The sequence below is a fragment of the Electrophorus electricus genome, chromosome 14, assembly GCF_013358815.1.
Source record: "Electrophorus electricus isolate fEleEle1 chromosome 14, fEleEle1.pri, whole genome shotgun sequence".
NCBI lineage: Eukaryota > Metazoa > Chordata > Actinopteri > Gymnotiformes > Gymnotidae > Electrophorus > Electrophorus electricus.
The window spans coordinates 3,193,138-3,219,403 of NC_049548.1; the positions used below are offsets into that span (position 1 = coordinate 3,193,138).

The 26,266-nt window shown below is 46.0% G+C and overlaps 1 protein-coding gene across 1 annotated transcript in view; it reads left to right on the top strand.

Moving 5' to 3' along the window:
- Positions 1-2,938: 2,938 nt before the first annotated feature.
- Positions 2,939-26,266, top strand: part of fam20cb (FAM20C golgi associated secretory pathway kinase b) — a 28,043-nt gene continuing 4,715 nt past the window's right edge. The window contains exons 1-4 of the mRNA XM_027032020.2: positions 2,939-3,659; positions 4,714-4,889; positions 7,132-7,210; positions 24,312-24,404. Coding sequence (XP_026887821.2) covers positions 3,130-3,659; positions 4,714-4,889; positions 7,132-7,210; positions 24,312-24,404 — 878 coding nt within the window. The 5' untranslated portion in view covers positions 2,939-3,129. The remainder of the gene's footprint in view (positions 3,660-4,713; positions 4,890-7,131; positions 7,211-24,311; positions 24,405-26,266) is intronic.

A 26,266-nucleotide genomic window follows, 5' to 3' on the forward strand; every position in this document is an offset into this window, starting at 1 on the left:
ACTGTATGCTCAAATATTTTTACATTTATGAGTACAATATTTGCTGTTGCTGCAAATTATAAATATTATAGCAAGAGCTGCTTTCCAAAATGCCTCTAATGAAGTTTAATCTGTGCTATTTTCAGTATTCAGTCACTGCTACTGATTCTATAACAGCTGGGCTTTTGTTGGACAGGGTCATGGGTTGTCATCATTCTTTTCATAAATTTAACTTGTCATAATTTTTTTGTATAGTTGCAGCTGGTTTCTAGTACAATGCGCAAAAAAAAGGCAGTAGTGATATATATATATATATATATATGTGTGTGTGTATGTGTGTGTGTGTGTGTATGTATGTGTGTGTGTGTGTGTGTGTGTGTGTGTGTGTGTGTGTGTGTGTGTGTGTAAATATATATAAACACATACATACATACATATATACATACAGTACTGTGCAAATGTTTTAGGCAGGTGTGAAAAAATGCTGTAAACTAAGAATCCTTTCAAACATACAAATAATAATTGTTTATTTTTTTTATTTACAAAGTGCAAAGTGAGCAAACAGAAGAAAAACCTAAATCGAATCAATATTTGGTGTTACTACCTTTTGACTTCAAACCAGCATCAATTTGAATAGGTACACTTGCACAAAGTCAAGGATTTTGTAGGATTATAGTCAGGTGTATGATCAACGAATTATACCAAATAGGTGCTAATGATCACCAATTTCAGGATGGTAGACTCAGTGGTCGGCCAAGGAAACTTAATGTAGCAGATGAAAAACATGTCAAGCTTATTTCCCTTCAAAATCAGAAGATGTCCAGCAGTGCCATCAGCTCAGAACAGGCAGAAACCAGTGAGACCCAGGTACACCTATCTACTGTCTGGAGAAGTCTGGCCAGAAATGGTCTTCATGGAAGAGTTACAGCCAAAAAGCCATACCTTGGACATAGAAACAAGGTCAAGCGACTCAACTATGCATGAAAAAATAGCATCTGGGTGCAGAAAAATGGCAGCAGGTGTTCTGGATTGATGAGTTAAAATTTGAAATATTTGGCTGTAGTAGATGGCAGTTTGTTCGCCGAAGGGCTGGAGAGTGCTACAATAATGAATGTCCGCAGGCAACAGTGAAGTATGGTGGCGGTTTCTTGCAAGTTTGGAGCTGCATTTCTGCAAATGGAGTTGGAGATTTGGTCAGGATTAATGGTGTCCTCAATGCTGAGAAATACAGGCACAAATACAGATACTTATCCATCATGCAATACCATCAGGGAGGCGTATCAATGGCCCCAAATTTATTCTGCAGCAGGACAACGACCCCAAACATACAGCCAATGTCATTAAGAACTATCTTCATCTTAAAGAAGAACAAGAAGTCCTGGAAGTGATGGTATGGCCCCCACAGAGCCTTGATCTCAACATCATCCAGTCTGTCTCAGATTACATGAAGAGACAGAAGGATTTGAGGAAACCTACATCCACAGAAGATCTGTGGTTAGTTCTCCAAGATGTTTGGAACAACCTACCAGCTGTGTTCCTTCAAAAACTGTGCAAGTGTACCTAATTGAATAGAATTGATGCTGTTTTGAAGGCAAAGGTGGTCACACCAAATATTGATTTGATTTAGATTTCTCTTCTGTTTGTTCACTTCATTTTGTTAATTGATGAAAATAAACTATTAACACTTCCATTTATGAAAGGATTCTTAGTTTACAGCATTTTTTCACACCTGCCTAAAACTTTTCCACAGTGTGTGTGTGTGTGTGTGTGTGTGTGTGTGTGTGTGTAAGGGTATATGTTTTATATGCTTCTTTTTAAAACTTTAACTTTTCCTTTACATATATTTGTCCTAAATTAATTATTTTTTATATTAGCATATATGTGAGAGGTGCTTTTAACCTTCCAAATCCATGACAATGTACCAATATAGATTATACAGTTGATCATTATATTTGAAAAAAAAAAACAAACAAACAAAAAAACATCTTTTGCATATGCGCTTCTTTCATCTGCAGTTTGAAACCGTTTTACAGAAAGGACACGGTGCGGATGAGGGAGTCAGTCCAGCCACAGTATTCTCTAAATAGGATCGTCCTTTCCATCTGAAGGAGACATGCGAGAAACACCCTTGAACATGCACCTTTCCAGAAGAGGACGGATGCGAGACGCCCTCTTCTTGCACAATTTGGAGTTGCTGAAATGAAGAACCTTCGTCTGTATGAGTGCTGTTGTCGAAGCGTTTGCCAGTGCACAGAGCCAATCCCGTGTCCGTGACGCTGGAGCGAGGTTGGATTCAGAAGCTCTGCACCGCTACATCACACTTAACACACCCACCCAGCGCGCACGAGAGACCAGGCGCGTCTCCGGGCGCGTGTCAAGGTAACGTGGTTGTCATCGGACGGACACCCCTTAAGATCGCCAGCGCGGCTTTGCTTGTCGACGGCACGCCGAACCGACAGTCCTAAAATGTGAAACTTCCTTTACGCTCGGGGAGAGACGCAGCACTATCGTGTAACGTGCTGGGGTTGATTTTCGGCTCGCAAAGGCTTGAACGACGTCGCTCGGTTTTGGATGAAAAGAGCGACCCAACTCCGGGCAGCGCACGACAGAGACGACGCTCCTGCGCTACACAGGCGGAGGGACAACTGGCAACTACAAACGTGTCCTCCGTAAGCATCTTTAGAGGAACTGGGGTGTCGCGCATTGCAAAACATAGATCGCAAGAAAATGGACCGTTGCGTCTTCCGTGGATAATTTCTTGGTCTCTTGATACGTTTCAAAACTTCTCGATAACTGATGTACGGTAACATATTACTGTAGCCCATCGCTAGCCTAAAGCCCTCCGTCAGTGTCTCAGCTTACCGTGTCTCTCATTTCACCTGGCCGCTTTGCAGGAGTTGAGATGTTTTTCGCTCACCAGAGGGCTGGATTATTTTTGAAGGGATGTGTTGTTGAAATGGAACTGCTTTCTTGAGAAATTGCACACACACACTTAAACTGGCGCATGAAAACGGCGTCGTTCCGTGCGTACCGCTCCTGAGATTGGGCGCTCGCGTTGTGTACACCGTGTGCGATGTAGTGCGGGTGCTCACTTTTGTGCTGGTTCTTCCAAACAAATCTTCCGGTTTTATAGAACAGGATACCATAAAGATGATTCTCTTTCGAAAATTCCGTGTCTTAATTCTGATGGTGTTTCTTATTGCGTGCTCAATGCACATTATGATAGACTTGTTACCAAAGCTGGAACGGCGAAGCAACAGCGCTTGTTCTTGCTCTCACACACCCAGCGAGGAACCGCAGAACTGGGGTAAACATCGACCCAGGGCGGCATTAGAGACGGGTTGGCCTAATAAGCACACTCTCAGAATACTTCAAGACTTTAGCAACGAGCCCAGCTCGAATCTGTCCTCTCACTCCCTGGAAAAGATCTCCACTGCGGGGGGAAAAGCAGAGACGCTGAAAAGACTGGAGCGCTACGCAACGAAAGGAAATGACAAGAACCAAGTCATGCAGGAAGCCAGCCTCAGCAGGAACGGAGCTGACAAGGGCTCCAGGCTTCTGGCTCTGTTTGAACATCCTTTGTATAAGAGACCTTTGCCTACCCTGACTGACGAAGACACGTTATTCAACGTCAACACTGACATAAGATTTGACCCTAAAGCTGCTGACAACCAAGAATGGTCAGTCTCTCCCTCTCTCTCTCTCTCTCTCTCTCTCTCTCTCTCTCTCTCTGTCTCTCTCTCCTCTCTCTCTCTGTGTGTGTGTGTCTCTCTCTCTCTCTCTCTCTCTCTCTCTCTCTCTCTCTCTCTCTCTCTCTCTCTCTCTCTCTATATATATATATATAAAACGTGTGTGTTTTAAGATTTTCTGTCAGCACAAACTGTTATGCCTGTTACAGTTGAAATATTTTGTGATTAATGCTAAATGCATGTATAACTATTTAGAAGTATGTATAGGCTAAATATTTTATAATTATCTGTAGTTTCTGTAATGGAGTAAATTAACTTAAATTAAGTTTTCAAAAAATAAATAAATCAAGTGTAATAAAGTATATATTATAATATAAGTACTATTTGACAATGTATTCCTAATAACACTGTCTACTATGATTACAGCATTCCAAGGATGACATGACAAAAATTAAGTGAAAACATTTTGTAAAACAAAATTAAGACAAAAGATTAACCAAAGGTTTTACAAGACTTGCCGCTCAGCTGGTAAAATGATAAGCTCTTAATTACTATGGCCTATCACTTAGTTTGAAAGTTTGACAGCTATGCTTAATTCAACTTTGAAGTGCTGTAGATTGTATGGTTTATCAGCATGTATTAAATGTGTGTGTGTGTGTGTGTGTGTATGTATGTCTGTTTCTGTGTTTGTTTGTGTGTGTGTATGTGGGTGTGTATGTATTTGTGTGTGTGTGCGTGTGTTTGTGTGTGTGTTTGTGTGTGTGCGTGTGTGTTTCTGTGTGTTTGTGTGTGTGTGTGTATGTATGTCTGTTTCTGTGTTTGTTTGTGTGTGTGTATGCGGGTGTGTATGTGTGTATGTATTTGTGTGTGTGTGCGTGTGTTTGTGTGTGTGTTTGTGTGTGTGCGCATGTGTTTCTGTGTGTGTGTGTGTGTGTGTGTGTGTGTATGTATGTGTGTATGTGTGTGTGCGTGCGTGCATGCGTGTGTGTGTGTGTGCGCCCTTGTGTGTGTGTGCGTGTGTGTGTGTGATGGGCTCATTCCACAGGCACGGAGAGGAGAAGGATGGAGAGAACGCTCCTACAGGAGGGCTCTCCTCTGACTCCTACCCCAACTGGCTGCGCTTCCACATCGGGATCAACCGCTACGAGCTGTACTCCAGACACAGCCCTGTCATCGATGCCATGCTTAAGGACCTGCTTACCCAGAGAATCACCAGTGTCGGTGAGTCACGCCCGATGCCGCATGTCTCTCTGTGACTTCAGGTGTGCTGCGAAAATACACAGTGGCATTGGAGCTTGACGTGTATTAGAAATGGGAATTTTTAACAATTATTTTTGTTTTAGTTGATCAGACATTGCTGAGATTTGCTTTATTTTCCATGTGGTTTTTGATGTCTGCAGATGTTCGTCAGTTATTGGGTTCCTTTATTTTAAATACCAAAGCCAAGCCATAAAACCCACAAAATCTAAACCTAGTACCCAGTAATGTCTTCTATAACCCAACCATGACTGTTGGGGTGCAGTGTGTATGGAGCCCACAAATGCTCTTGATTAGAACAGTTTATTGTTCACTACTTTATAGTACCCACAAAAAATATTGTAAAGCAATTAAATGAGCACAGTCAGACACAGGCAACCTGGCACTGTGGGAAACTGTAGCCATGTTCTTAATCAGACGCCATTTAGGTTTAATAGCCTGATGGTCCTATACAGTTACAAGAAATATAAATAAATGGAACCTTATTAAACAAACAACAAAAACAACATTTCAATTGTTTGTTTTATTATTTTTTATTGAAAATATGATTTTAAGATTTGATGTGATTGTCATTGATGGAAAAAGAGTGAACCTCCAGTAAAATATTACCTTTTAGAAGAGGGTTTGTCCTGTCATATAAAAGCACACATTTTTGGTTAGATGTTTTTCATGACAGAATTCTGTGGCAGTATGTATAATATGCTACAGTATGGCCCAATCAAGAGATTTTAGTGGAACAAATTTATTGAAGCTGATAAGACTGGAATGAGTTACATAAATATTTGGACTCCCATCAATCCACAGTCAAGCAGATAGTTTGGAAGAAAATGGAAGATGCTACTTGTGAACTGTGTCTAGGAGTGTGCATTCTGCAGAAATCGCTTCATATGCATGCTGTAGAATTCGTAAACAAGTGACAAAGTTCCCTAGAGTGACAGCTCAGGAACTGCAGGCGCCCATTTAATCTGTGTTCATGCGTCTACTCTAAGAAAAACACTGAAGAAGAGTCCTATTCAATTAGACTTTTTCACAGAGGAAATCACTGCTGTCCAAAATACAAACTTGGCTTGTCAAGTTTGCTAAAGTTCATCTTTGTGTTCCATATTACCACTGTAGTGATGTTCGGCGTGGACAGATTTATCAAAGCCAAATGTCTTGGTAAATATTCACAGTATTGCATTGGTAGGCCCTGCATCTAATATGCTGCATATCATCAAACATCAAGACCTCATCCCAGTTGTGAAGCTCTATGGAGGGACGGATGGTTCAGGGCTGCTCTGCTTCCTCAGGCCCTGGGTATCTGGCTGGCAATCATGCAGAGACAGATGTTCTCTGCACTAGATGATAAAAGTCTACAGCAGATTGTGCACAATGTCTGTCTGTGATGTAAAACACTAAAGATGTCGGGCCATGCATCATGACCTAAAACAGGTGTAAGCCAACAGCAGACGAGCTGAAACAGAAGAAATCTGGATTTTACAACGGCCGTGACAGGGTCTTACACCGCAGTCCTGTAATGTGCTGTGGAGGTGAGCTGACGCGGGCCGTTCAATCAAGACATCCCTAAATTATACATTCCCTAAATTATACAGTTCTGTGTAGAGTAATATGCCAGAATACCTCATATGTGCTGTAAAGGACTGAGTAGCAGACAGAGAAAGCTGAACTGGTTTACGTTATTTCTGGTAAAGTAAGTAACACTAGTAATATGGTTCCTAACATAAGGGTTCACATATTTTTTCCATCAGTGACCTTGGTTTTGTAAATCATTTTATTCAACAAAGATATGACACTAAAGTCATGTGTGCTCATGGGTAGATAAATTTAGTACTGATAACCAAATAAATGTTTTTTTTTTAAAGTACAGTTCAATCAGAAGTTTGGCTAATTCCTTTTCCTGCAGCTATATACTGAATGAGTCCATTTTTGTGAATAACCTATATGTGGTTGATTTCTGTGAAGCCATATGGGCTGTTCACTCCCAAAAGTGCAGTACGTACCTCCAAAAACACGCGTGTTGCTTCTCTGTCCCCTACCCCATGTCATCTGACATGAGTTATGCAGATTGCTGCTGCTGACTGCACCAATCAGCATGGAGGTTCACATGCATTTACATGCTAGGTGCATGTGCAGGAGTGCGCGCCACTGCTGAGAGCCGTGCGAGGCTTTTCTTGCTCTGGTTTCACGGCTCCTGTTTTCTTTGCAGCCATGAAATCCGGAGGCACCCAGCTGAAACTCATCTTGACCTTCCAGAACTACGGCCAGGCCCTCTTCAAACCCATGAAGTAAGTACCTTGGAAACTCCAGGCGCTGTGCACGCGGGCCTCCGGGTCTTCGGCGCAATTTCTAAATGCCACTCATGCGGCACAGCGTTTTTGCTCGCAAGAAATAGTCGATGCCGGTGTGTTTATCAGATGGCTTAGGACACACCAGACTGGTGGATTTTATGTTATTTTATGTTAGCCAGAAAGCCAATGTTAGAGTAGCCAGTGTGGCTTCGTTTGACATGGAGTTGTTACTTTCATGAGGCAGTGTGTGAGTTATACTCTTTGGGTTAAACAAATGCTTCTCACTGTTGGCAGACTAGCTCAGTCTGGTTTATCCTGCCACTCCAAATCTTTTTTGTCCCATAAAAAATGGTGTGACTGTTGTTCTGGGACGTATAATTATAGCCTTGTGGCTTCATTTATTTTGAATACATCTTTATAATACCCAGTCATATAATACAAAATGTGCTTGGATCTGGGCCGTTAATAGAGGATTTATGGTTGCCATCGCAGTGGATTACAGAGAGTGCTTGTTTTTAATCATAAATATAAGCTACAATGGGAGGGTCGCTGCTTGTAGATCTGACATCTCCCTCTGGGCAATAATAGTAGCCTCCATATCATTTTCAGAAGCTATATGTGGCAGCCACTAAATCATCTCTGTGTCGGATCCAGTGCCATGCTGCTTGTCTTTCTGCGATTGCTTGCACACAGTAGACAGTGCAGGTGGCCCTGGCCGGGGAACCAAGCATTGTTGTTGCCTTCCCTCACGCTGGTGTTGTCTCGCTGCATGTCTCGTATCTGGCGGTGTTTACTGCGCAGCTCCGTTTGGTTCCGGTGGGCCCAGCAGTATTGTGTGCCTGGCGTCCGCCTGGCTACCCGTCGGTGGTGTTAATGCACTGGCTCTTCGGGTTGAATGGACTAGTGTAACAATAGAGAATGGTGAATGAACATGTGAATGGATGCGTAGGGAGCACAGCGGTTCCGTGTACGTGGCTCGCCTGCCGTTTACACTCATGCACTCGGTGCACTCGCCCTTCTTCTCGGACATTCTGATATTTTCAGCCGAGACCACATTTCGGACAATGTTTGCGTGCTTTCCAAATGTATTCAGTTTGAAGCAAAACAGATGTGAAAAACAAACTGCAGCCTCCCATCTAAACATGGTTGTTACCAGTGAACTGGATTCATTCACCAGTTCAGTATGAATACACAGCAGGTTGCGTGTTGCATGCTGCAGTCTGAACATACAAGTGTCTGGGACCTGTGTGCTTCCATGGACGGAGGGTGGGACTTGTGCGTGGGAGGTATTTAGGACACATGAGAACAATGCTATTAGAGAGAAGGGTTCTGCATGCGCTCCATTCCTGCTATAATTAGCTTTGGCAAGCAAGACTCGCTCCCTGCTTTATTTTTAAGATGTGTAATTCCAAGATAACTCTGTCAAACATCTCCAAATGCACATTTTTGCATGCTTGGTTCAAAAGTTCAAGATGTTTTGCTTTAACTCAAGGGTCAGAGTGCAACTCTAGTGGGTGAGTCAGCTTGTTGTTGGACTCAGTATGGGCAGTGTGTCATTGCTTTTTTTTTTAATGACCACAGAGATGACCAGGCAGGGCCCCTGTCATTTCTGAATATCCTGTTTCTTGGTTAATTGAATCCAGAATTCTAACAACATGACCAAGGCACAGCCTACAGTTTGAAAAAGAAACATTGTGACCTCATGAGACCTCTGTACCACATTTCTTCAACCCTTCCGGTACAGCTAAGCCTCATTGCTACATATGTGGTTTAGTGAATCAAGTTTCCAGAAGATGATTCATGTCTGCGAGCCCATCTCTGCCGATGATAGTTCTTACCAATAGAGCTCGCTCTCAAGTAATTTCATAGTGAGCAGAAACTCCCCGGAAAGACATTAAGCTGTAGTGCTATTGTGTGGAATAGGTTCCTACAGGATCTATTTTTAGTTCTGATATTTTACTAGCAAAACAGGCCTGTCTAAAAAAACTTCTCATGCACGAAACGCTCTAACATAGACATACCTTTCGATAAACAGACAGAGCTGCAATTATAGAATTTTTCTCTTATGCCTGTGTTTTTCACATCTCTGAGATGCCAGATGACCAGCACACATCTTCAGCGTAACTCGCTTTCAGTTTGTCTGTGCACGAATCACGTCCTGCTCGGGCTTCGTCGAGCAATAATCGGTCAAAATTGCGCTTGATATTTGGTCACGGAGCCGCGCACGGCAGCCCGATTGGCGTTGACTGCGGACAAGAAGCAGCCGGCAGATTCCAGCCTGTTATCTCCCTCCAGCGGGAGCGCCATTGATGTCAGTCCTTTATGCGCCAGACTACAACAGCTCTGCCGGCTCTCGGAGGAGGCCGAGCGCTTCACCAGCGCTGACAATGATTCATACGTAATTAGCGCCTCCGCAGACGCACAACAAGAGATTTTGGACAAACACACTGCCACTGATTGCACCATTTTGACGAGTTGGTCTCAGTGTAGTGCTGCTTCTATGACAGCTGTAGCAAATCTCATAAAAGACTCCTCACAGAATAATGGGTTGTGCTCAGGTGTGTGCTGGTTTCACAGAAACAGGCCTGCGGATTTGGTTATCTGTAAGCCTGTTGGATTTGGCGTGTAAACAAAGTCCAGGCTGTCTAATACAGGCTGTAATTTAAAACTGAATAAGAAGCTTTCTGCTCAGATTGAGTCGAGCTGGAGCTGGTCATTGGCGTTGCTGCAGGGTCTTAGAGGCCTGGCCATTTTGGTGGCGCGCCTCTGCCAGCAGCCATTTCAGGCTGAGCTTTTGACAGAAAACACAATATTGTACGTGACATGCTGCAATAAGCTCAATGTATAAAATACCTCCCAGCCAGCAATAAGACTTTCCCACCAACTTCACCCCGTACAACCCAGGTGGGACTCGGTGAACATAGTCGGAATGTCTCGGTAGCGTGGATTTGTCTCACTGCTTGAATAGCTGCGTAGCTTCAGGTGAAGAACAGAAGGCATGAGTGGAACAAAAGGCTTTGTGCCGGGTTGCAGTCTTGGAGACGTGCGCTTGGCTAACGTGCTTCATAATGAATCAGGGTAAGAATGTCAGCTGAGCTGCAGAGTTATGTGCATTCCAGAGGTTAATAATGTGCGCAGGGACCACAGATTCCCTCCAGGAACTTTTTACGAGACACAGCCTTAAGGGCAAATTTGAGTGCTCCCTTAAATGTCATATACTGCATGACTTGATATGATAAGTTCTATCTGTAATTTCTTTGTTTACTGCTTACCTTGTCTGCAGCCGAAATTGGAATTTCGGGAGACGTTTGGGAGTCTTTCTCTGTCCTATAAACACAGTCAAAACTGTGTATAGTTTTACAAGGATGTGACAATGACATGTGAACCCTACACTGACGTGTGTTAGTGTCACCCTGAAACAAAGAGTCTGATCAAATCTGACACAGAATGCATGCCAGTGGAAACAGATTTGTATTATAACCTGTAGTTACTGTCAAGAGCATTCCTTGGGGAATAATCAGATGATAATCAGAAGCTAAAAATACTGCGCACATAATTGTTAAAATCTTTGATTGTCAGTCTTAATTATAACAGAGCAAGCGTGAGCTACAAGGGCATTTTTTCTCCCTCCACAGTGGGAAAAACTCCCTAATTGGCTCTTCATGTTTCAAGGTATTTGAAACATTGCACCGAACACGACTGATAATTGGTGAGCGACAGAAAGTGCAGCACCATAACTCTGTCAGCCACCGTCAGCGGGGAAAGCCACTAATGGCCCTGAACCAGGCTTTGGGAACATCTGGTGTGCAGCTTAGCTATAAGTGGGCACGGCTCTGTCCTTGCCTCTTCATTCCAGCCGCTGGATGGCTACCTGATTTGCCGCAGCAGCTGAACACATCTGATGAGGACGAGGACCGCTCCCCTCAGTGTGCGGCGCATTTTATTCTGCCCCACCCCCACTGCCCTTTGGGTCCGAGTTACTGAAAGGCTGTGTAGTCAAAGCAGATGACATATATGGTCTCTCCCCATCTTTGTTTGTCTTCTTTCTGTATTTGCCCTTTTAATTTCTCTCTCTGTCTTGCTCTCTCTCTCTCTCTCTCTCTCTCTCTCTCTCTCTCTCTCTCTCTCTCTCTCTCTGTGTGTGTTTGCTTTACTTTCACCTTCACCTTTCCCCCGTGCCCTGACTGAATTTCACAAGTTCACTACCGATATCTGTGTGTGATCAGTTGTTGCAGGGGAAGTTGCATCGCATAGTGTTTTCCTCCCATGCTGACACCCATCTGTTCCCTGTGCCCTGTTTTTCAGGCTTTACATACCCGATGGTTAATGAAAATCTCTTTTGTGTGGAGGATTGAAAGGATAAAGGCACCAGAGAAAGTAACATATGTCCTCTCTGTCGACTTGAAAAGAGATTAACATGTGATAGAGATGAGGCTAAAAACCTGTCCCTGAGTTTGCTGCTGCGTCTCTGCCAGAACTCAGGCCCGCGGGCTAAGAGTAACGGAGCGCAACAAGCTCACAGCAAAGTCATCGATCTGTTTGTTCAGGAAGGCAGAGCTGAGCAGAAGTGAGAAAACATTCGCCTGTTTGCTTTTACAGCATATGCAAATATGAGCTTTGGAATCTAATTTGCGGTTAAAGTAGGGCCCGAGTTTGGTGCCTAATCTCAAATCATGCAAAATAATGTGCATGTATTATATCAGGCACCACAATAGCCCTGCCAGACAGCTGCAGTATGGGGGGGGGGGGGGGATGTGCACGTTTCACACAATTCCAGTGCAGCCTGCCGTGCACACCTTTACAGTGGCCTCAACCCAAGACCCTTTCAAAGAAGAAGTCAACCTCAACATCCCCATCTTTAATCCCCACCTAAATGAAAAAATACAGCCCAACCAAGACATGTAAGGGGCTTTTTTTTTTCACAGGGTCAGAAAGCCACTTTGTGAGTTAGAACTTGTCCTCAATTTTCTTATTGAATTGTTCTGAGCAGGGCGCGGTGCTTACTGTGCCCGAGAGAGTGGTTTGGTTTTGATCATATGAGAGATAGCATGTTTTTGTTAACCACAGACATTTTGTTTCCTACTGTAGACTGAGTTATAAACATTTGGAGTCATGAAGGGAGCTATTCAAGCAGGATTACAGTGCTTCAGGTACCTGCCGCCTCAGAAAAGCAAGTGCAAACACTCTTCAACACGTGCGCCCTTGTGTTCGCGTATTCAGATTCGGGAATGCTGAAGGCAGTGTTATGTAAAGATTTGCTGGTGTTACTTTTATACTGAATGACACACCCCATCCACATCACTTTCACTGCCACAATCAACCTAAGAGCTATTACGGCGATAGCGCTCAGATGGCCCTGGCCTAGAAAACGTTCCCAAATGATCTGCCGTTAAAGGACGGGAGCTGCCGTCGTAAAAGACATCGTCGACGATCCCACTTCACTTTCAAATAACCCCGAACATGATTTCTTCTGCTGATAAATTTCTTGAAGCATGCTTTCTGCTCCCTCCGTTGCGTATGGCTGCACCCGGGCGAAATCCTGAGTTCTTTCTGAAAGCATAGACGTTTCAGTCTGATAGAAAACAGCCCGTACGAGCAGAGTGGACCAAAAGCAGCAGCATAAATCTTCTTGATCCTTCAGGACGTGAGGCTAAGAGCCGCGCGCACGGCGTGTTGCTGGGCCGGGCAGCGAGGTGGCCTTGGGCTGCAGCTTCCAGAGCTCCAGGACTATGGGATTTCAGATGCTGCTTTCAGCACTCTGTTCCTCTACCCAGTCTTTTCTTCCATAATCTAGTAAAAGATAAACAAAGGCAAGCAGTCCTTGCCAAACTCTTCAGCCTGACTTATTTTTTCACAGGGAAGACTCGGAGCTTGGAGCCTCGCAAACAGGCTGTTTTTTCTTCTTCTTCTCCCTGTTCTTTGTGTTTCCACTTGGAACGTTATAAAAAGAGCTTATGCGCATAGCTGGAAAATGTGAACACTTCAGGCGGCACCAGTGCCAAGGGTGTAGTTGATCTGCCCTTTTTCCTCTTTGCAAAGTTTTTTTTCTTTTTTTTTTGCCCCAGCAATAAGGCATCACAGACTGTTCTCATAAATGTTTAACGGTATTGATAGCGCCGTTGCTCTCTCAGAGCGGATGCTTGCCGTCTCCCACCGCGTTCCGCTGCCACATTCTGCGTGCCGCTCTGTCACGCGGCCGTTGGCGTTCACTGTGGGCAGACCGCGAGAGAGGCTCTGTCCCAGCATCTCAGATTAGACCTGGGACCAAACCGACATGCAGCTGCTGTCTGCTCACTGGAGTGGGCCAGAGCTTTTGTGGATACGGCTGGTTTTCCGTCTGCTGCTGCCGCGGAATTGTGGAATAGGAGGGGCCTGATCTGGGATCAGTATCTGCCTGCTCTGATTCTGAGCACTGATTTTGAACAGTCCAGGATAAGCCACCTCAGCATAGTGTGAAAGTGCTGTGTTTTCCCAGCAGCCCCGGGGTTTTGCGGCGGCGCGCGTGCTAATATCAGGCATGCCTCTGTCTCTCTCTCGCTTTGGATGCACTTCTTCTACTACCCACCTGCTTGTTTAACAGATTTCATAACCACAGACTCGTTGAGTTTTCTACCAAGTAATGTATGAAGCAACATTTCCAGATTATGGTATCAGTGAATTATTGATATGAAAACACAGTGTATTGCTCTGTGTCACAGGAAATGTTGCTGTTATGTTAAAAGAATTTCCTGTAGTGCTATTTTATTGACCATGAGAGAAAACACTAGGATGTGTTTTTAGAACAGAATTTCACGTTACCTTAAATTATTTCAATGATTGAGACACTGCTTTTGCAATTAAGCATGGGGAAAATGAGAAAACATCTTGGCTACAGGTCAGGTCTTGCCAACAACAGCCAGACCAGACCCAAGCAGTATAATTACTCTAAGTGTTCCTGCAGTAAATCTGAATCCAGACATGAAAGAATTTAGTGAACATCTTTAATTATGCACACAGTGGAGACCAAATAAGTACTGTAGGACTGGGAGCTGCTTTATATAGAAAGAAGCTTTACATCTGGGAAATGTTTGATTTTTGGGAATTGGTAGCAACTAGCAAGTAATGATATCTGTGTACATCAAGAGGCACCACCAAAGTACAAACCTCAAAAATAACTCACTCAAAAGGCCCTGCTGGAAGTACAAATGACAACATGAGAGATCGAAGAGTCTCTCGTTATTTGAATGTGAAATTTAGCATTATGCCAGCTACCTGCGCTACCTGTTCTACCTGTGCTAAACATAACAGTCTATGTAAATGTTGTAGCTCTGGTCGAGCAGTGTGTTCGCAATGCCGGCACGCTTTATGTACACAGGCTAGCGATGGGCTGATCATTAGAGACAGTTAATGCAGGCAGCACCAGGAGATGTGATTGATGGGCACTTAGAGCAGAGCCCCTCTGCAGCCAATGTGTGTGTCGTTGGGGGTTTCCACGGTTGCTTCACGGGTCAGCCGGCGTTTACGCTGCGCGGGCAGAAATCTGATCGTTGTCCTCCTCTTTTTTTTTTGTTGCTCCCAAGTGCCTGGGGCTTGTCTGACGTTGGACAGAGGAGGCTTTGTGCTGCCGCTGTATTGTGCTGTTGGCCACTGTCTCCCATGTAATCGGGTCTTTATCTGCAGGAAATTCATACGATTGTTGGGGGGGGGGGATGTATTACCTTACAAGAGCAGCGGGGAATCGAAGGTCTTTAGGAGGTGAATTGAAGCACTATAGGAGAGGTGGAGGGTATGTGCTGTACCGTGGGAATTTGTGCATGGTTGGAAATACCAGAGTCATTATGAACAGAAGCACTGGACCACTGAACTACACTGTCAGCTGAGAGAGAGAGCGCGATGTTAAAAAGAAGCACTCATACTAGGGAGCATTTCTGTTTTAACATACTGGTATCTTATGTTAAAAATGTATGAATGATGATTATATTTTCTTTTTAAATGGATTCAATAATATATTTTTGCTTGAGCATCAAAGATAACACCTTGTTTTAATTCGTCTCCCCACTAGCAACATGAACAGTTTAAGTGGGCAGGTATTGCAGACATCAGGAAGGAAATCATGTAGCCAGGGAATGATATATTCCTGGAGGTGGTAATAACCTCATGGAACAGTGTGCCATGCAAGTGTTTTTGTAAGGGAGGGATACAGCAGGGATAGTGAAAACACTATATGCCATACTGCTATGAGGATATACCATCAAGTCTGGCAGGTCAAGGGCTGCATTCTCACATCGGAGTCTTCACCCCATCGGAGAACATCGTATGAGAGAGCAGCTCGCCCTAGCTCGCCTGAAGGAAGCGACGTTCCCCTCCTGGGCGGATGTTTCTTTCATCTTCATGGCTTCACCCACTCCCGGTGGGGCACAGACCATGGAACCAAAGCAGCTTCCAGCAGAGCGATGCATCACGGCCTCCCAGCGGAGAGGAAATGCCCGACGCTTTCCGCATGTCCGCAGCTGCCAACGCATGGCGCCGGCCGGACCTAGGTGACCTTTCAGTCATGGTGGAACCTCAGCAGGATGAGTGCCATGCTCAGAGCCCATTGTAGTGTATCAGCGATATTATATTTCTGTCACGCTCTGAAGGGCAAGCATTGTTTGATTGTGTCATTTATCAGTATCAAATACTTACAGATCCCACTATCATATCCGAATTTTTTTTTCTCCTCTGCGTAGTGGAACTGGGAACACGGCCTGTGCACGGCTCTTCCGTGGGCAGCACTCTCCTCAGAGCCTCGACCTGGCGGAACCCGCTGGGGTGGTAGACCTCCACAGCACGCACCAATCCCGTGTGAGCTCTGATCTCTCCACTCTGCCCCGACCAACTCCCTGTCTGACCTTCCCCGTGCCAAATGTGCCACTTTGCTGCGAATCTCCGTCCACCTTCCTGCGCTCCCTCCCGTTCACTTGTTTACCTGACCTGACCAGTCTTTGGATCCTGTCCATTAAGTCACACCAAGCTGCTCTGTAATATGAAGGAATGGCGTACCCCATGGCACCTTGACATTCTGACTGGCCCAGGTCGGCTGCTATGTTTGCTGCTTGGCTGCGGAATGCACTGGAATGGCACAAATTATGCAGTTTTTATTAGACGCTGGGCTTATCCTATTAAGGTAGGGGCCGAGACGGACTCGGGATATGAACGTGTGTAAAGGGAAAAAAGCTCTCGGAATGCCAAGTGGAGCTAATCCCTGCCCTCACAAAAGATAGGACACACTTTCCTCAAACATTCTCAAACACGTCATTCCAATATCACTCCAGTAATATTCCCAGGGTGCTCTCTAGATGCTTCATAATGCTGGTGTACAGGAAAATTGGATATTTCCCATCCTTGTACCGTCTGTGTACACTGGTGACACAACTGGACTGTAGGTATTCAGTCAATGTCGTAAGTCCTGGGAGAGCATACGCGCATACACACACACACACACACACACACACACACACACACATACATATCCTTGTATGGTTAGCCTGTGGACACTGGTGACAACTGGACTGTAGGTATTCAGTCAATGACGTAACTCCTGGGAGCACATGCGCACACACACACTGGTGACTATTGCTTATGGGAACACCACACACACACACACACACACACAGCCTTATGACCATCAGAGGGGTGGGATGCCAGACATTCCTAGTTTTGCCTTCTGTCCTTCTCCAAGGAGGGCCATATTGAAATAGAGGATGTAATCATTGAAAGCCTGCTCCCGAGCGGTCCAAACACACGTCATTGCTCAGCTTTGCCCTCCCAGCCCTGTGCCTTCCTCCTGCATTGCTTCAGTAGATGAAGATAGCTTAATGCTAAACCTGGAGATTCGCCTCAGAAAAAAAACAAACAAACAAAAAACAAACAAACAAAGGCTTATCGTTCAGGTAGTTCCCCTGCTGCTGTGTAAAGATGCGTGAGCTTTGTTTCAGCATTAGCAGTGATTTCAGAAGGCGTCAGCTGTTTGTGTGCACACCCCTCTTCCCCCAAGAGCTGCTGCTTCTGTTAGCATTAGCGTTAGCATTAGCTTTCTGAGCAGTTCTGCTTCTGCTTAACCCCTGCTGATAGATAAACGCTGTTTTGCTGTCTGAGGGGAAGCAGAGGCTGAGGAGAGACTATTAAGGTAGCCTACGTGCACTGAGTGCAGAATTCAAAATGGAAGATTCAGCCCTGCTAATTAGCAGTAATTGCTGTATAGGCAAAGCAATTTGCTTGTTTTTTGCTTTACCACTGTAAGTCGCCCTTTTTAAAGGCAAGGCTCTTAAATGGTCCTCAGAACTATGTAGTCTGAATGAGAAACGGTTCATATTTTTGTAATAGCTTCCAAACAGCAATCAAAAAGCATCCAAACACAAACAGCACTTTGGTGGGTCACGGTAACTGTGGCTATTACCTGTAAAATAGAGAAAATTGAGAGGAAATATGTACATTTTATCCTCAAAACCCAATCACACAGGTTTTAGGACTGCGTTGTGGGAGGTCCTGGAGCGTCACCTCAAGCTTGCTGTGTGCCTGCCAAAGGTTGCCGAGCATCAGACACTGCCTGATCGGGAATAGATCCTGTGGAGGCTGTTGCTATTTATAAAACAATCGACATCTATTTCTAAAGCAATCGAGAAAGGACGACTGGAGAGTGGAAAGGCCTTGTCTGACAGCTGATCAATGAGCCGTACCCATCGGTCCCTTGGCCCCGGTCTAATTGACAAAGGCGGCAGTTTTCTTTGTGCTGCAGTGGAGAGGTTGAGATGAAGTGGTCAAGTCAAATTATGCAGAAGTGTGTGAGTCTAAGCTTAAGCCCAAATGTGTGCAAACACGAAGCCAGGTTATTTAAAGCACGCTGGGTGCACTATCCTATTGTAGTAGCTTCTTGTTTCTGGTTGCTTTGTGTGCATTCTTCATTCAGTCAGAGGCTTGATTGATATTCGGTTAATGAGCCTTAATGACGTAGATTGGAAGAAATCATGGTTTCCCAGGATTGAATCCGTTCATCACAACCTTGCTCTTTTGATGTGTTTCTTGGCTACTACATGACTGCAGTCTATTTCAGGTCAGTCTTCCCTGACACTGAAAATGCCTTCTTGTTCAGAAAAATCAGTAAAACTCAAAGACAAGTATTGACTGTCCTAAACAGTCAGAGTGAATAATCTTGTCACCTCTCACCTCAGAGCGTTTTAGTCCCTCTTACACACCTGAGGCATCAGGTCAACATTCAGGCTCAAAGAATCCATGTGGTTAACCATATTTTAATTTTAAAAAAGCTTAAAAAAAAGATATTAAGCTACCATACTAATTCTCAAAAAAGGGCAAGATGCACATCCATATTTGTTTTTCTTTTTTTAAGAGTAAATGTGATTACTTTAAGAGAAGAACCAGTTTTTTTCACCGTTAATTCTCCATTGTCAGGAAGTCCAAGGCAGTACATGACATATGTTCCATACTAGGCTATTAAAATATTTTGGTATGGGTGTGGACATTGAGGTTCCAGTGATGAATTACAATCGCCACCCAAAATTGCCTGTGAGAGTGGGAGCAACCCAGCCCACATGGGGAGGGGCCACAGCGTCGTGCCCAGGCCAGGTAGGGGTGCGCCTGCCTCCCACCAGAGAGGCGGAGCCTTTTTTTTCTCTTTTTTTTTTTTTGAGAAAATTTTAATTAAATGGAACAACTTCATTTGTCACAAAGGGAATAAAGAGAAATTATTACAAATTTCCAAGACAGAACAATTTTTCAGAACTAGCAAGAGGTTTGGTGATTGCCATCACCCGTGGGGGGTATCTGAGGGGATGTTCATACCCAGCCTCTACGGAAATTACCGCTACTTGTAATTCCAGGTGAAACTCCTTATTCGTTTATGAATGAAACTGAAGCAAACAAACTTGACCAAGTGGCTGACTTGTCTTAGAGTAAGCAGTCAATGTGTGTGCTAGTCCCAGAAACTCATGTTCTTAGGGCACACTGACACCTGAGGAAGAAGAGTAAATGGGGGGGGGGGGGGGTACCAGTCAAGCCCAGTGCTCCAAGTGAACTCCAGTGCTTGATAAAGACCAGTGCGCCAGTGAACTCCAGTAGTTGAGTGAGACCAGTGATCTAGTGAACTCCAGTAGTCGAGTGAGACCAGTGCTCCAGTGAACTCCAGTAGTCGAGTGAGACCAGTGCTCCAGTGAACTCCAGTAGTCGAGTGAGACCAGTGCTCCAGTGAACTCCAGTAGAGTGAGACCAGTGCTCCAGTGAAACCCATGTGAAACCTGGTGCTCCAGTGAAACAAGTAACCTGACATGGACTGTCATGCTGTACGTGAGATCCCAGATGTGTTGTCGGATTGAGCCGAGTGCTGTGAAAACTGTCAGAGGTTATGAGAAAATGATGGATTCCTCGTCATGGTCTTTTGATCTGGCTGGCATATTTACAGGATGCCATTACCAGTGCAGGGGTCTGTGATAGATTAATGCAGCAGGATGTTTCAGCTGGTTTCATGTAAAGGAAGGAATCTGGGCGTTCTGAGTAGGGTAGGGTTGCGGCTGAACTGTCAGGCCTCTGTCATCTTGAGAGGGCCTCTTTAACACTGACGCCTCCTTCCTCTGATAGCAAGGGGAAATCGAACACGGCCTTTCCCACCTGATGCTCGTCACCGAGGCACATGTTCTGTTAACTGGATACTTTACTGTCCGCGCAGTCCGTCTACAGCTCAGCGAAAGCCATAGCCTGCAGAAGAGAGCACGCAATCTCGGAGCACGCAATCGCTTGTAACCCACCCCAGTATTGTCATGTTCGCACCAAGCCATTTCTCCCACACGTGCTGATTTAAAGCAAACATCTGGTCTCGTGTATCTGTGCCTCAGTCCCTGTTGTGGGAGGGTGATAGAGGGTCCCACACACTACTGCACAAACATCACCTTCACATTCCCCACCTGCCCCAGGCAGAGACAAACCAGCCAGAACTAGAGCCGGGACTCAGAGGCTGTAAAAAAAAACAAAAAACAAAAAACAAAGTTTTGTGACTGACCAGAGGGTGTGAGAGGAAAACGCACGAGTTACTCTGCGGAATGTTTACAGCATGAGTGAGGCTTCGTCCTCGCGGGCTCCCATAAAGCAAGCCCAAGGCCGCGGGATCGGCCCCTCCTCTCTCGCCGATAAACGGCTCTGCCAGCACAGTCAGACGCAGCACTAAATAGCCGCCGCTCCCGGCCGAGTCCAGCGTGGAAGGGGGGGAGGTGCCCTGGGCCTAGCCACTGAGAGCCCAGCAAGTGTTTAAACGTCGAATCAGAGGAAAGCGATAGCAGGTCATTGTCTGACGGGCTGTTTACGACGCCCCACCATCCCCCTCCCGGCGTGTCAAACAAAGCCGTGCGTTCAGAAGTGCGCCATTTTAAGCTGCTGCTATGTGCCAGATTTCCCTGGCTTTGCTTCTGAGGGCTCCTGGCCTCACAGAAGGGCGTGTGCGGAGCTGACGGAGAGCCAGGGTGGAGGCAGGGTGTGCTGAGGTCAGTAACACGAACTGCCTGCCGGCATGACATGTTATCTGTTATCACCAGCATGCCCATGAAAGCAGCTTTATTGTCCCAGAGGTGCCTCGCCCGGCACCTCCTCGACGAGGAGCTCCACGTTAGAAGTGAAGGTCACTCCTGCACACACCGCCCGCGCTTCAAACAACGCGCCCACTGGCTAATCAGACGGAAGTCAAAAAGTCCCCTGAGCTGCCCTGGTGGATGTGTCTGGAGAGACGTCAAAGGTCAGCGTGGGGCTCAACAGACCGCGCCTCCGAGGCTAACAGGCAGCGTTAAAGCTGCGCTGCCTGCCACAGCACTGCTCACTCGCTCGGGTGAGACGGCCATTAACCAGACTGGGAGAGTAAGCTCTCAGAACCCATAGAAGCACCACACGTGTGAGTGTGTTGTTTTTGCCATTATCGGTGACTAATGGTATTTACCCAGCGAGAAGCTGCTGTGGGATTCGTGTGGAGTGGACTGCCGCAGCCCTTTCTGCTCCGCCTGATTCATCAGTGAGGTTTTTTTTCTTTTACTTTGCAGATTTTCATGCGGTTTCGTCTTGTACCGAGCACACCATTTGTAACCCCACCCCCCTGCCTGCTGCGTTTCACCCATCTGCCTTTCCTTTAGTGCTTGCAAAGCAAGCAGACGACCCACTTTTATTTACTGCCGTGGTCCACCGCGCCTTCCCCGGGTGTGTGCGTGTGTGTTAGTGCCAATAACCCGTCTGCCTGGCGAGAGTAAACAATGCGCTCGCCCCCAAGCGCGGCGGGTCACGCGAGGTGCTGACTCAGCGTGGTGTGATCGCTCCAGAGATCCTGGGCTCAGCAGAGCAGGCCCACATCCCGACGGACCTCTACGCCTCTCCTCCTCACCTGCAGCACGCCTCAAGCTAGGGGACAGCGCACAAACCCACGCTACAGTAAGCGCAGGCCAGTGAGAGTCTGCTGGGCTGTCGCTCCGAACACGCGGTGTCCCTGTGATGTGCTCGCTGGAAGTAGAACAGAAAAGCAGCACCTCTCTCTCATACTCTCTCGCTCATTCGATCTTTCTCTCTTTCTTACTTCATCCTCCTATCCCTCCCTTTCTATCTCGCTCCCTCTAAGCGATCCCTCTCTCTCCTTCTCTCACATCCCATATCTGACTCTTCTTCTATATAACTATGTACTGATAACCCTGCCTCTCTCATGCACGCACGCACGCACGCCCATTTCTTGTTCTCAAAACATTTTATCTTTTTATAGTGTGCCATAGGCCATTGTTGCAAACATTTGGAGAAATTCCCTGGTCTCGGCCGAGCGCCGGGAGCTTCCGTGCGGATCAGGGCTGGGCTCGTCTGGGAGGCAGATTCGGATCTCGTGACAGCCCAGCTCGTATCTCTTTTCCTTTGTTATCATTCCTCGTCTGCCAGCGCAGTGCAGCGTTGGGTCCCTCAGGCCCCAACAGGCTTTTATGGGAATATATGAGCTCGTCTAACTCCATCTTAACAAGCCTGCCCCGGGAGCTGCTGCAGGGTGGGGGTGAGGGTGGATGGGATTAGGCTCTCCACCTCTGGAGTGTTCCAGGACCACATGCGTCATGGGGCAGTCACGCTGTAGCTGAGGTCTACATTATGAAAGCGGACTGTGGAGGCGGGGCTTTTCACAAGCCTTACTTGGTCACAGCTTTTGTAGTTGTTTGTACTTTCACACATCATCATCAAGAGATCCACTGCACTCTCTGTGCACGTACTTGACATTCAGGGAGTATGATAATATGTCAGGTGATCTTTTTCAAATTCCCTGCACCAAACCAAACCATTAGAGTTTAACACAGACCCAATCCACTCACTTCAGACTAAGCCTCTAAGGCTCACAAGCTCTTCATCAGGGAAGCGCCTACCTTCATCAGATTAAGATCACATATATCAGATTATATTCTACACAGATTAGTTTGACTCAGGAGAATTCAAATTTTTTTTTTTTTTTTTATCGCAAAATATCATGAGATGAAACGTTGATCAGTGCAACAGAGCTATAAATAATACAACAAACTCCTTTATGGAAAGCCATATGTAGCATGAGTCAGCCTTGGATGAGGCCCAGGATACAGTTTACATTTCCATACTCTGTTTCAAATATTCATTTCATTGGTTTTTTTGTCACTGTGTACATCCATAATATTCAGCGTCACACGATGGTGTATCATCTCCTATATGAAATAAGAATGGATTTCTGTAGCTTGTAAAGAGGTTGCCATTTTTTCTTACTCAAACGGATTATTTTCATGTCAACAGTGTTCTTGCTACATTTTATCTGCTGTTATCTATTTATGCTTGTACACAAACCAAATATATAACTCATGTGTAACCATTAAGGTAATTTCTGGCATTATCTTGGAATTTTCAAATCAATGTATCACTTTTTCATTTTATATTTGAATTTAGGAAAAAAACTGCGGCGAACTGCTAACATTAAAAAAAAAAATCAGTTTTCTCACACAATGTTACATGGCGTGTAACCCTGCCAGTTACATGTCAAACAAGAATCCAGTCTGTGCACTGAGCAAATTTGCTCCATGTGCAAGTGGGCCCTCTACTCCAGGCAGAAACCCACAGGTCGCATCATTCGCCCTCCCGCCTGAGCGGGTGTAGGGGGAGTGGAGGAATGTGGAGCTGGAGCGCCTTGCTGGCAGTCCCATGCTGGGTTTATTTAACAGCTGCCACATGTGTCGGCCTCGCGGCTGCGGCTGCAGCGATCGCCACCAGCTGAGGATGGCCCCGGGGGCTCCCGCCTCTGCCAAGACCCAGATTTGTGTTTCCGTTGCGGGGCTGGCATGGGGGATGGCATAGAGTTGAGAGGGGACCGGTTCAGGCCGGTTCCGGCCTGGTCGGCTACCTCGATGAGCTCCGCAGCACAGAGGTGGACTCGTGAAGTGGAATCGGCCCGCCTCACCTCCAGGAACATCTGGCCGTGAGAGAGGCAAGCTGAGTGAAGAGGGACTCTCAGCTCTGTGCCATTCAGACACCAGTGTCCAGGGAGCGGTAGGAATCTCGACTAGGTCTGGAATGAGCTCGGCTGGAAACATTTAAGCAGGAACGTATGAACTCATGATGTGAGGTATAAATAGCCTCTCGTGCTTTGGGAGGCCCTCACCATCAAATATTTCGCAAAGCTTCTCACTGCCTGCTGCACGTCAGTTTGTTCTGTCAGTTTCTTTGTGCGCTTTGTCCTCTACTGACCTACATGTATTGATTTTACACTGTGATGGATATTGTGGGATATTGATGGATATTGTCTGTGAGAGATTCAAAACCAACAGTCCCCGACTTGTAAGGTGTCAAGTATTTCTTGTTAATTCTTTCTCTTGACAAATGTTAAGATTTTGCCATAGGCTCAGATGAAAGGACAAGCTTTGCCGTGTGTCGCATTATCCCCCGTGTGTTCTGCTTTGAAATGTTCCGGATCACAGGACTCGAGAGGTAACAGAATCGATATGTCCTAAAAATGTGCCTGGACCCAGCGCAGGGAGTGGGAGGTGTGGGTGGGGCTTCGTGAGTGCTGTTGTTGACGAGTGGCACTAACATCAGATGGATGTTTGCTTCACAGGCAGACGCGCGAGCAAGAGACACCGCCAGACTTCTTCTACTTCTCAGATTTCGAGAGGCACAATGCCGAGATCGCTGCCTATCATCTCGACAGGTAAATGCTCCTCACCTGGCTCCATTTATGTCAGCCACTGAGGTGAAGAAAACTGAGCGTGTGTGTTGGTATCTATATGGGCAGGGTGTGCCTGGTGAGCTCTAACAGGTGTGAACATGGTTTGCTAATGTGAAGGTGTGTCTGTCTGGGATAGTAAGCTGACAGAAGCCCTCAGCGTAATTGTAATAAAACAGCAAACCCACAGAGGCTGTGGTGACTCATTCAAAAATAAATGCAGCTTCCTATGTGTAACACACACCAAGCTCTAACACACACCAAGCTCACTGCAAGACACTGACTATGAGCTGGCGGCTCTATACGTACAATCTCAGACAAAAGTTAGAGGAACAGCCTTCAATTCTTGTGTGACAGACACGGGTTTTTGTCACTGTCATGCTATTGCTGCTGTAAGAATTGGTGGTTCATCTTCATCTTGGAGTTTCACAATTAGTCAACCTCTCAGTGAGTCACAGACACAGATTAGCCAACCTCTCAGAGTCATAGACACAGATTAGCCAACATCACTGAGTGTCATAGACCCAGGTGGCTTATTTCCAGATCTAGTTTTCATCATCTCACATTTTTATTCTAGTAAATGGGTGTCAGTGACTGTGAGTGAGAAATGGAGCCGTCTTATCCAGCACAGCTTCCACCGTGTCCCCGCAGTGTTAGTGCAGGTGTGCGCTCAGCGCGGCCGCTCTGCTGGGGTACGGCGCTGTCTGCCCGGCCTGCCACACCTCCCTTCGCACATCTGGCCCTGGGCAGTCTCCCCTCAGTGCACACAGGCATGTGTGTGGGAAGCAAGAGGAAAACCAAGCAGATGATACATTAAAAAATAAATAAATAAATAAATAAACGCCCTCCATCTTCTAAATATACGCCGCTCTGGGTTGGCCCAGAAGTGGTAGGGCTCGCACGGGCAAGCCTCATGCTCCGCACCGGAGGAAGCACCGAGTTAACTCCCTCCGATTTTATGTGGCGGGGAGGAGAGAGAGAGAGAGAGAGAGAGAGAGAGAGAGAGAGAGAGAGAGGTGGAGAAGCGAGCGCCCTCTGGTGGCCGTTAATTTTCAGATGCGCTCCGGCCTCCCGCACAGCCGGAAGACGGATCCTGTCCGAGCGCGCCCACCCCCTGCTGCCTCAGTCGATGGGAGCCAGCAATTAGCAGCTTCCTGCCTGCTCAGCCAGGCCCCGTTAGATTTGCTCGCAGGATGGATTTTCGTTAAAGGTGCTGTGTCAGCTGAATGCTTCTGGGACGAAGCAGCATGTGCACGAGATGAGCACTGTGCATGCACGGGGACCGCCCATAACAGCAGGGTTCGCTGCGCACGCTCTCCCGACACACTGCAGTCACACACCTGCAACCCATGAGACGCTCTGTACAGCGAGACTGTGGTGCGACTACGCTCCTGAGGCTGTTTTAAAACTCTAAAAAAATATGCTTATTTATTTCTCAGGAGGAGGCATTTTCTTTATTTTGTTAAGAATGTTCCAACAGCTCCATTGGCTCGGTCCTTTCATAAGCATTCAGGAGATTATACAGTATGAATAGAGCTCCCTCTACTGGTAGCATCAAGCAACAACACCCCTTTTCAATACTTTTGTGGTGTAATATTTTAGTGATTTCGGCTCCGGGATCATTGCTAAACCGGTATTGTATCAATTTGACGTGTTTTAGTAATAATTTATGGATGAATGATTTTGTATTGCTGCACGCAATATCTGTGAACACTTTTTAAAGAGCTACCCAAGGAGGTTTCTATTTAAGGGCAGTCACCTGGATATGCTGTTGATAACTGAATAAGAACCTTTCATAAAAAACAACCAAACAGTTACTGCAGCGGTATGAGGTATGGCTGTTATTC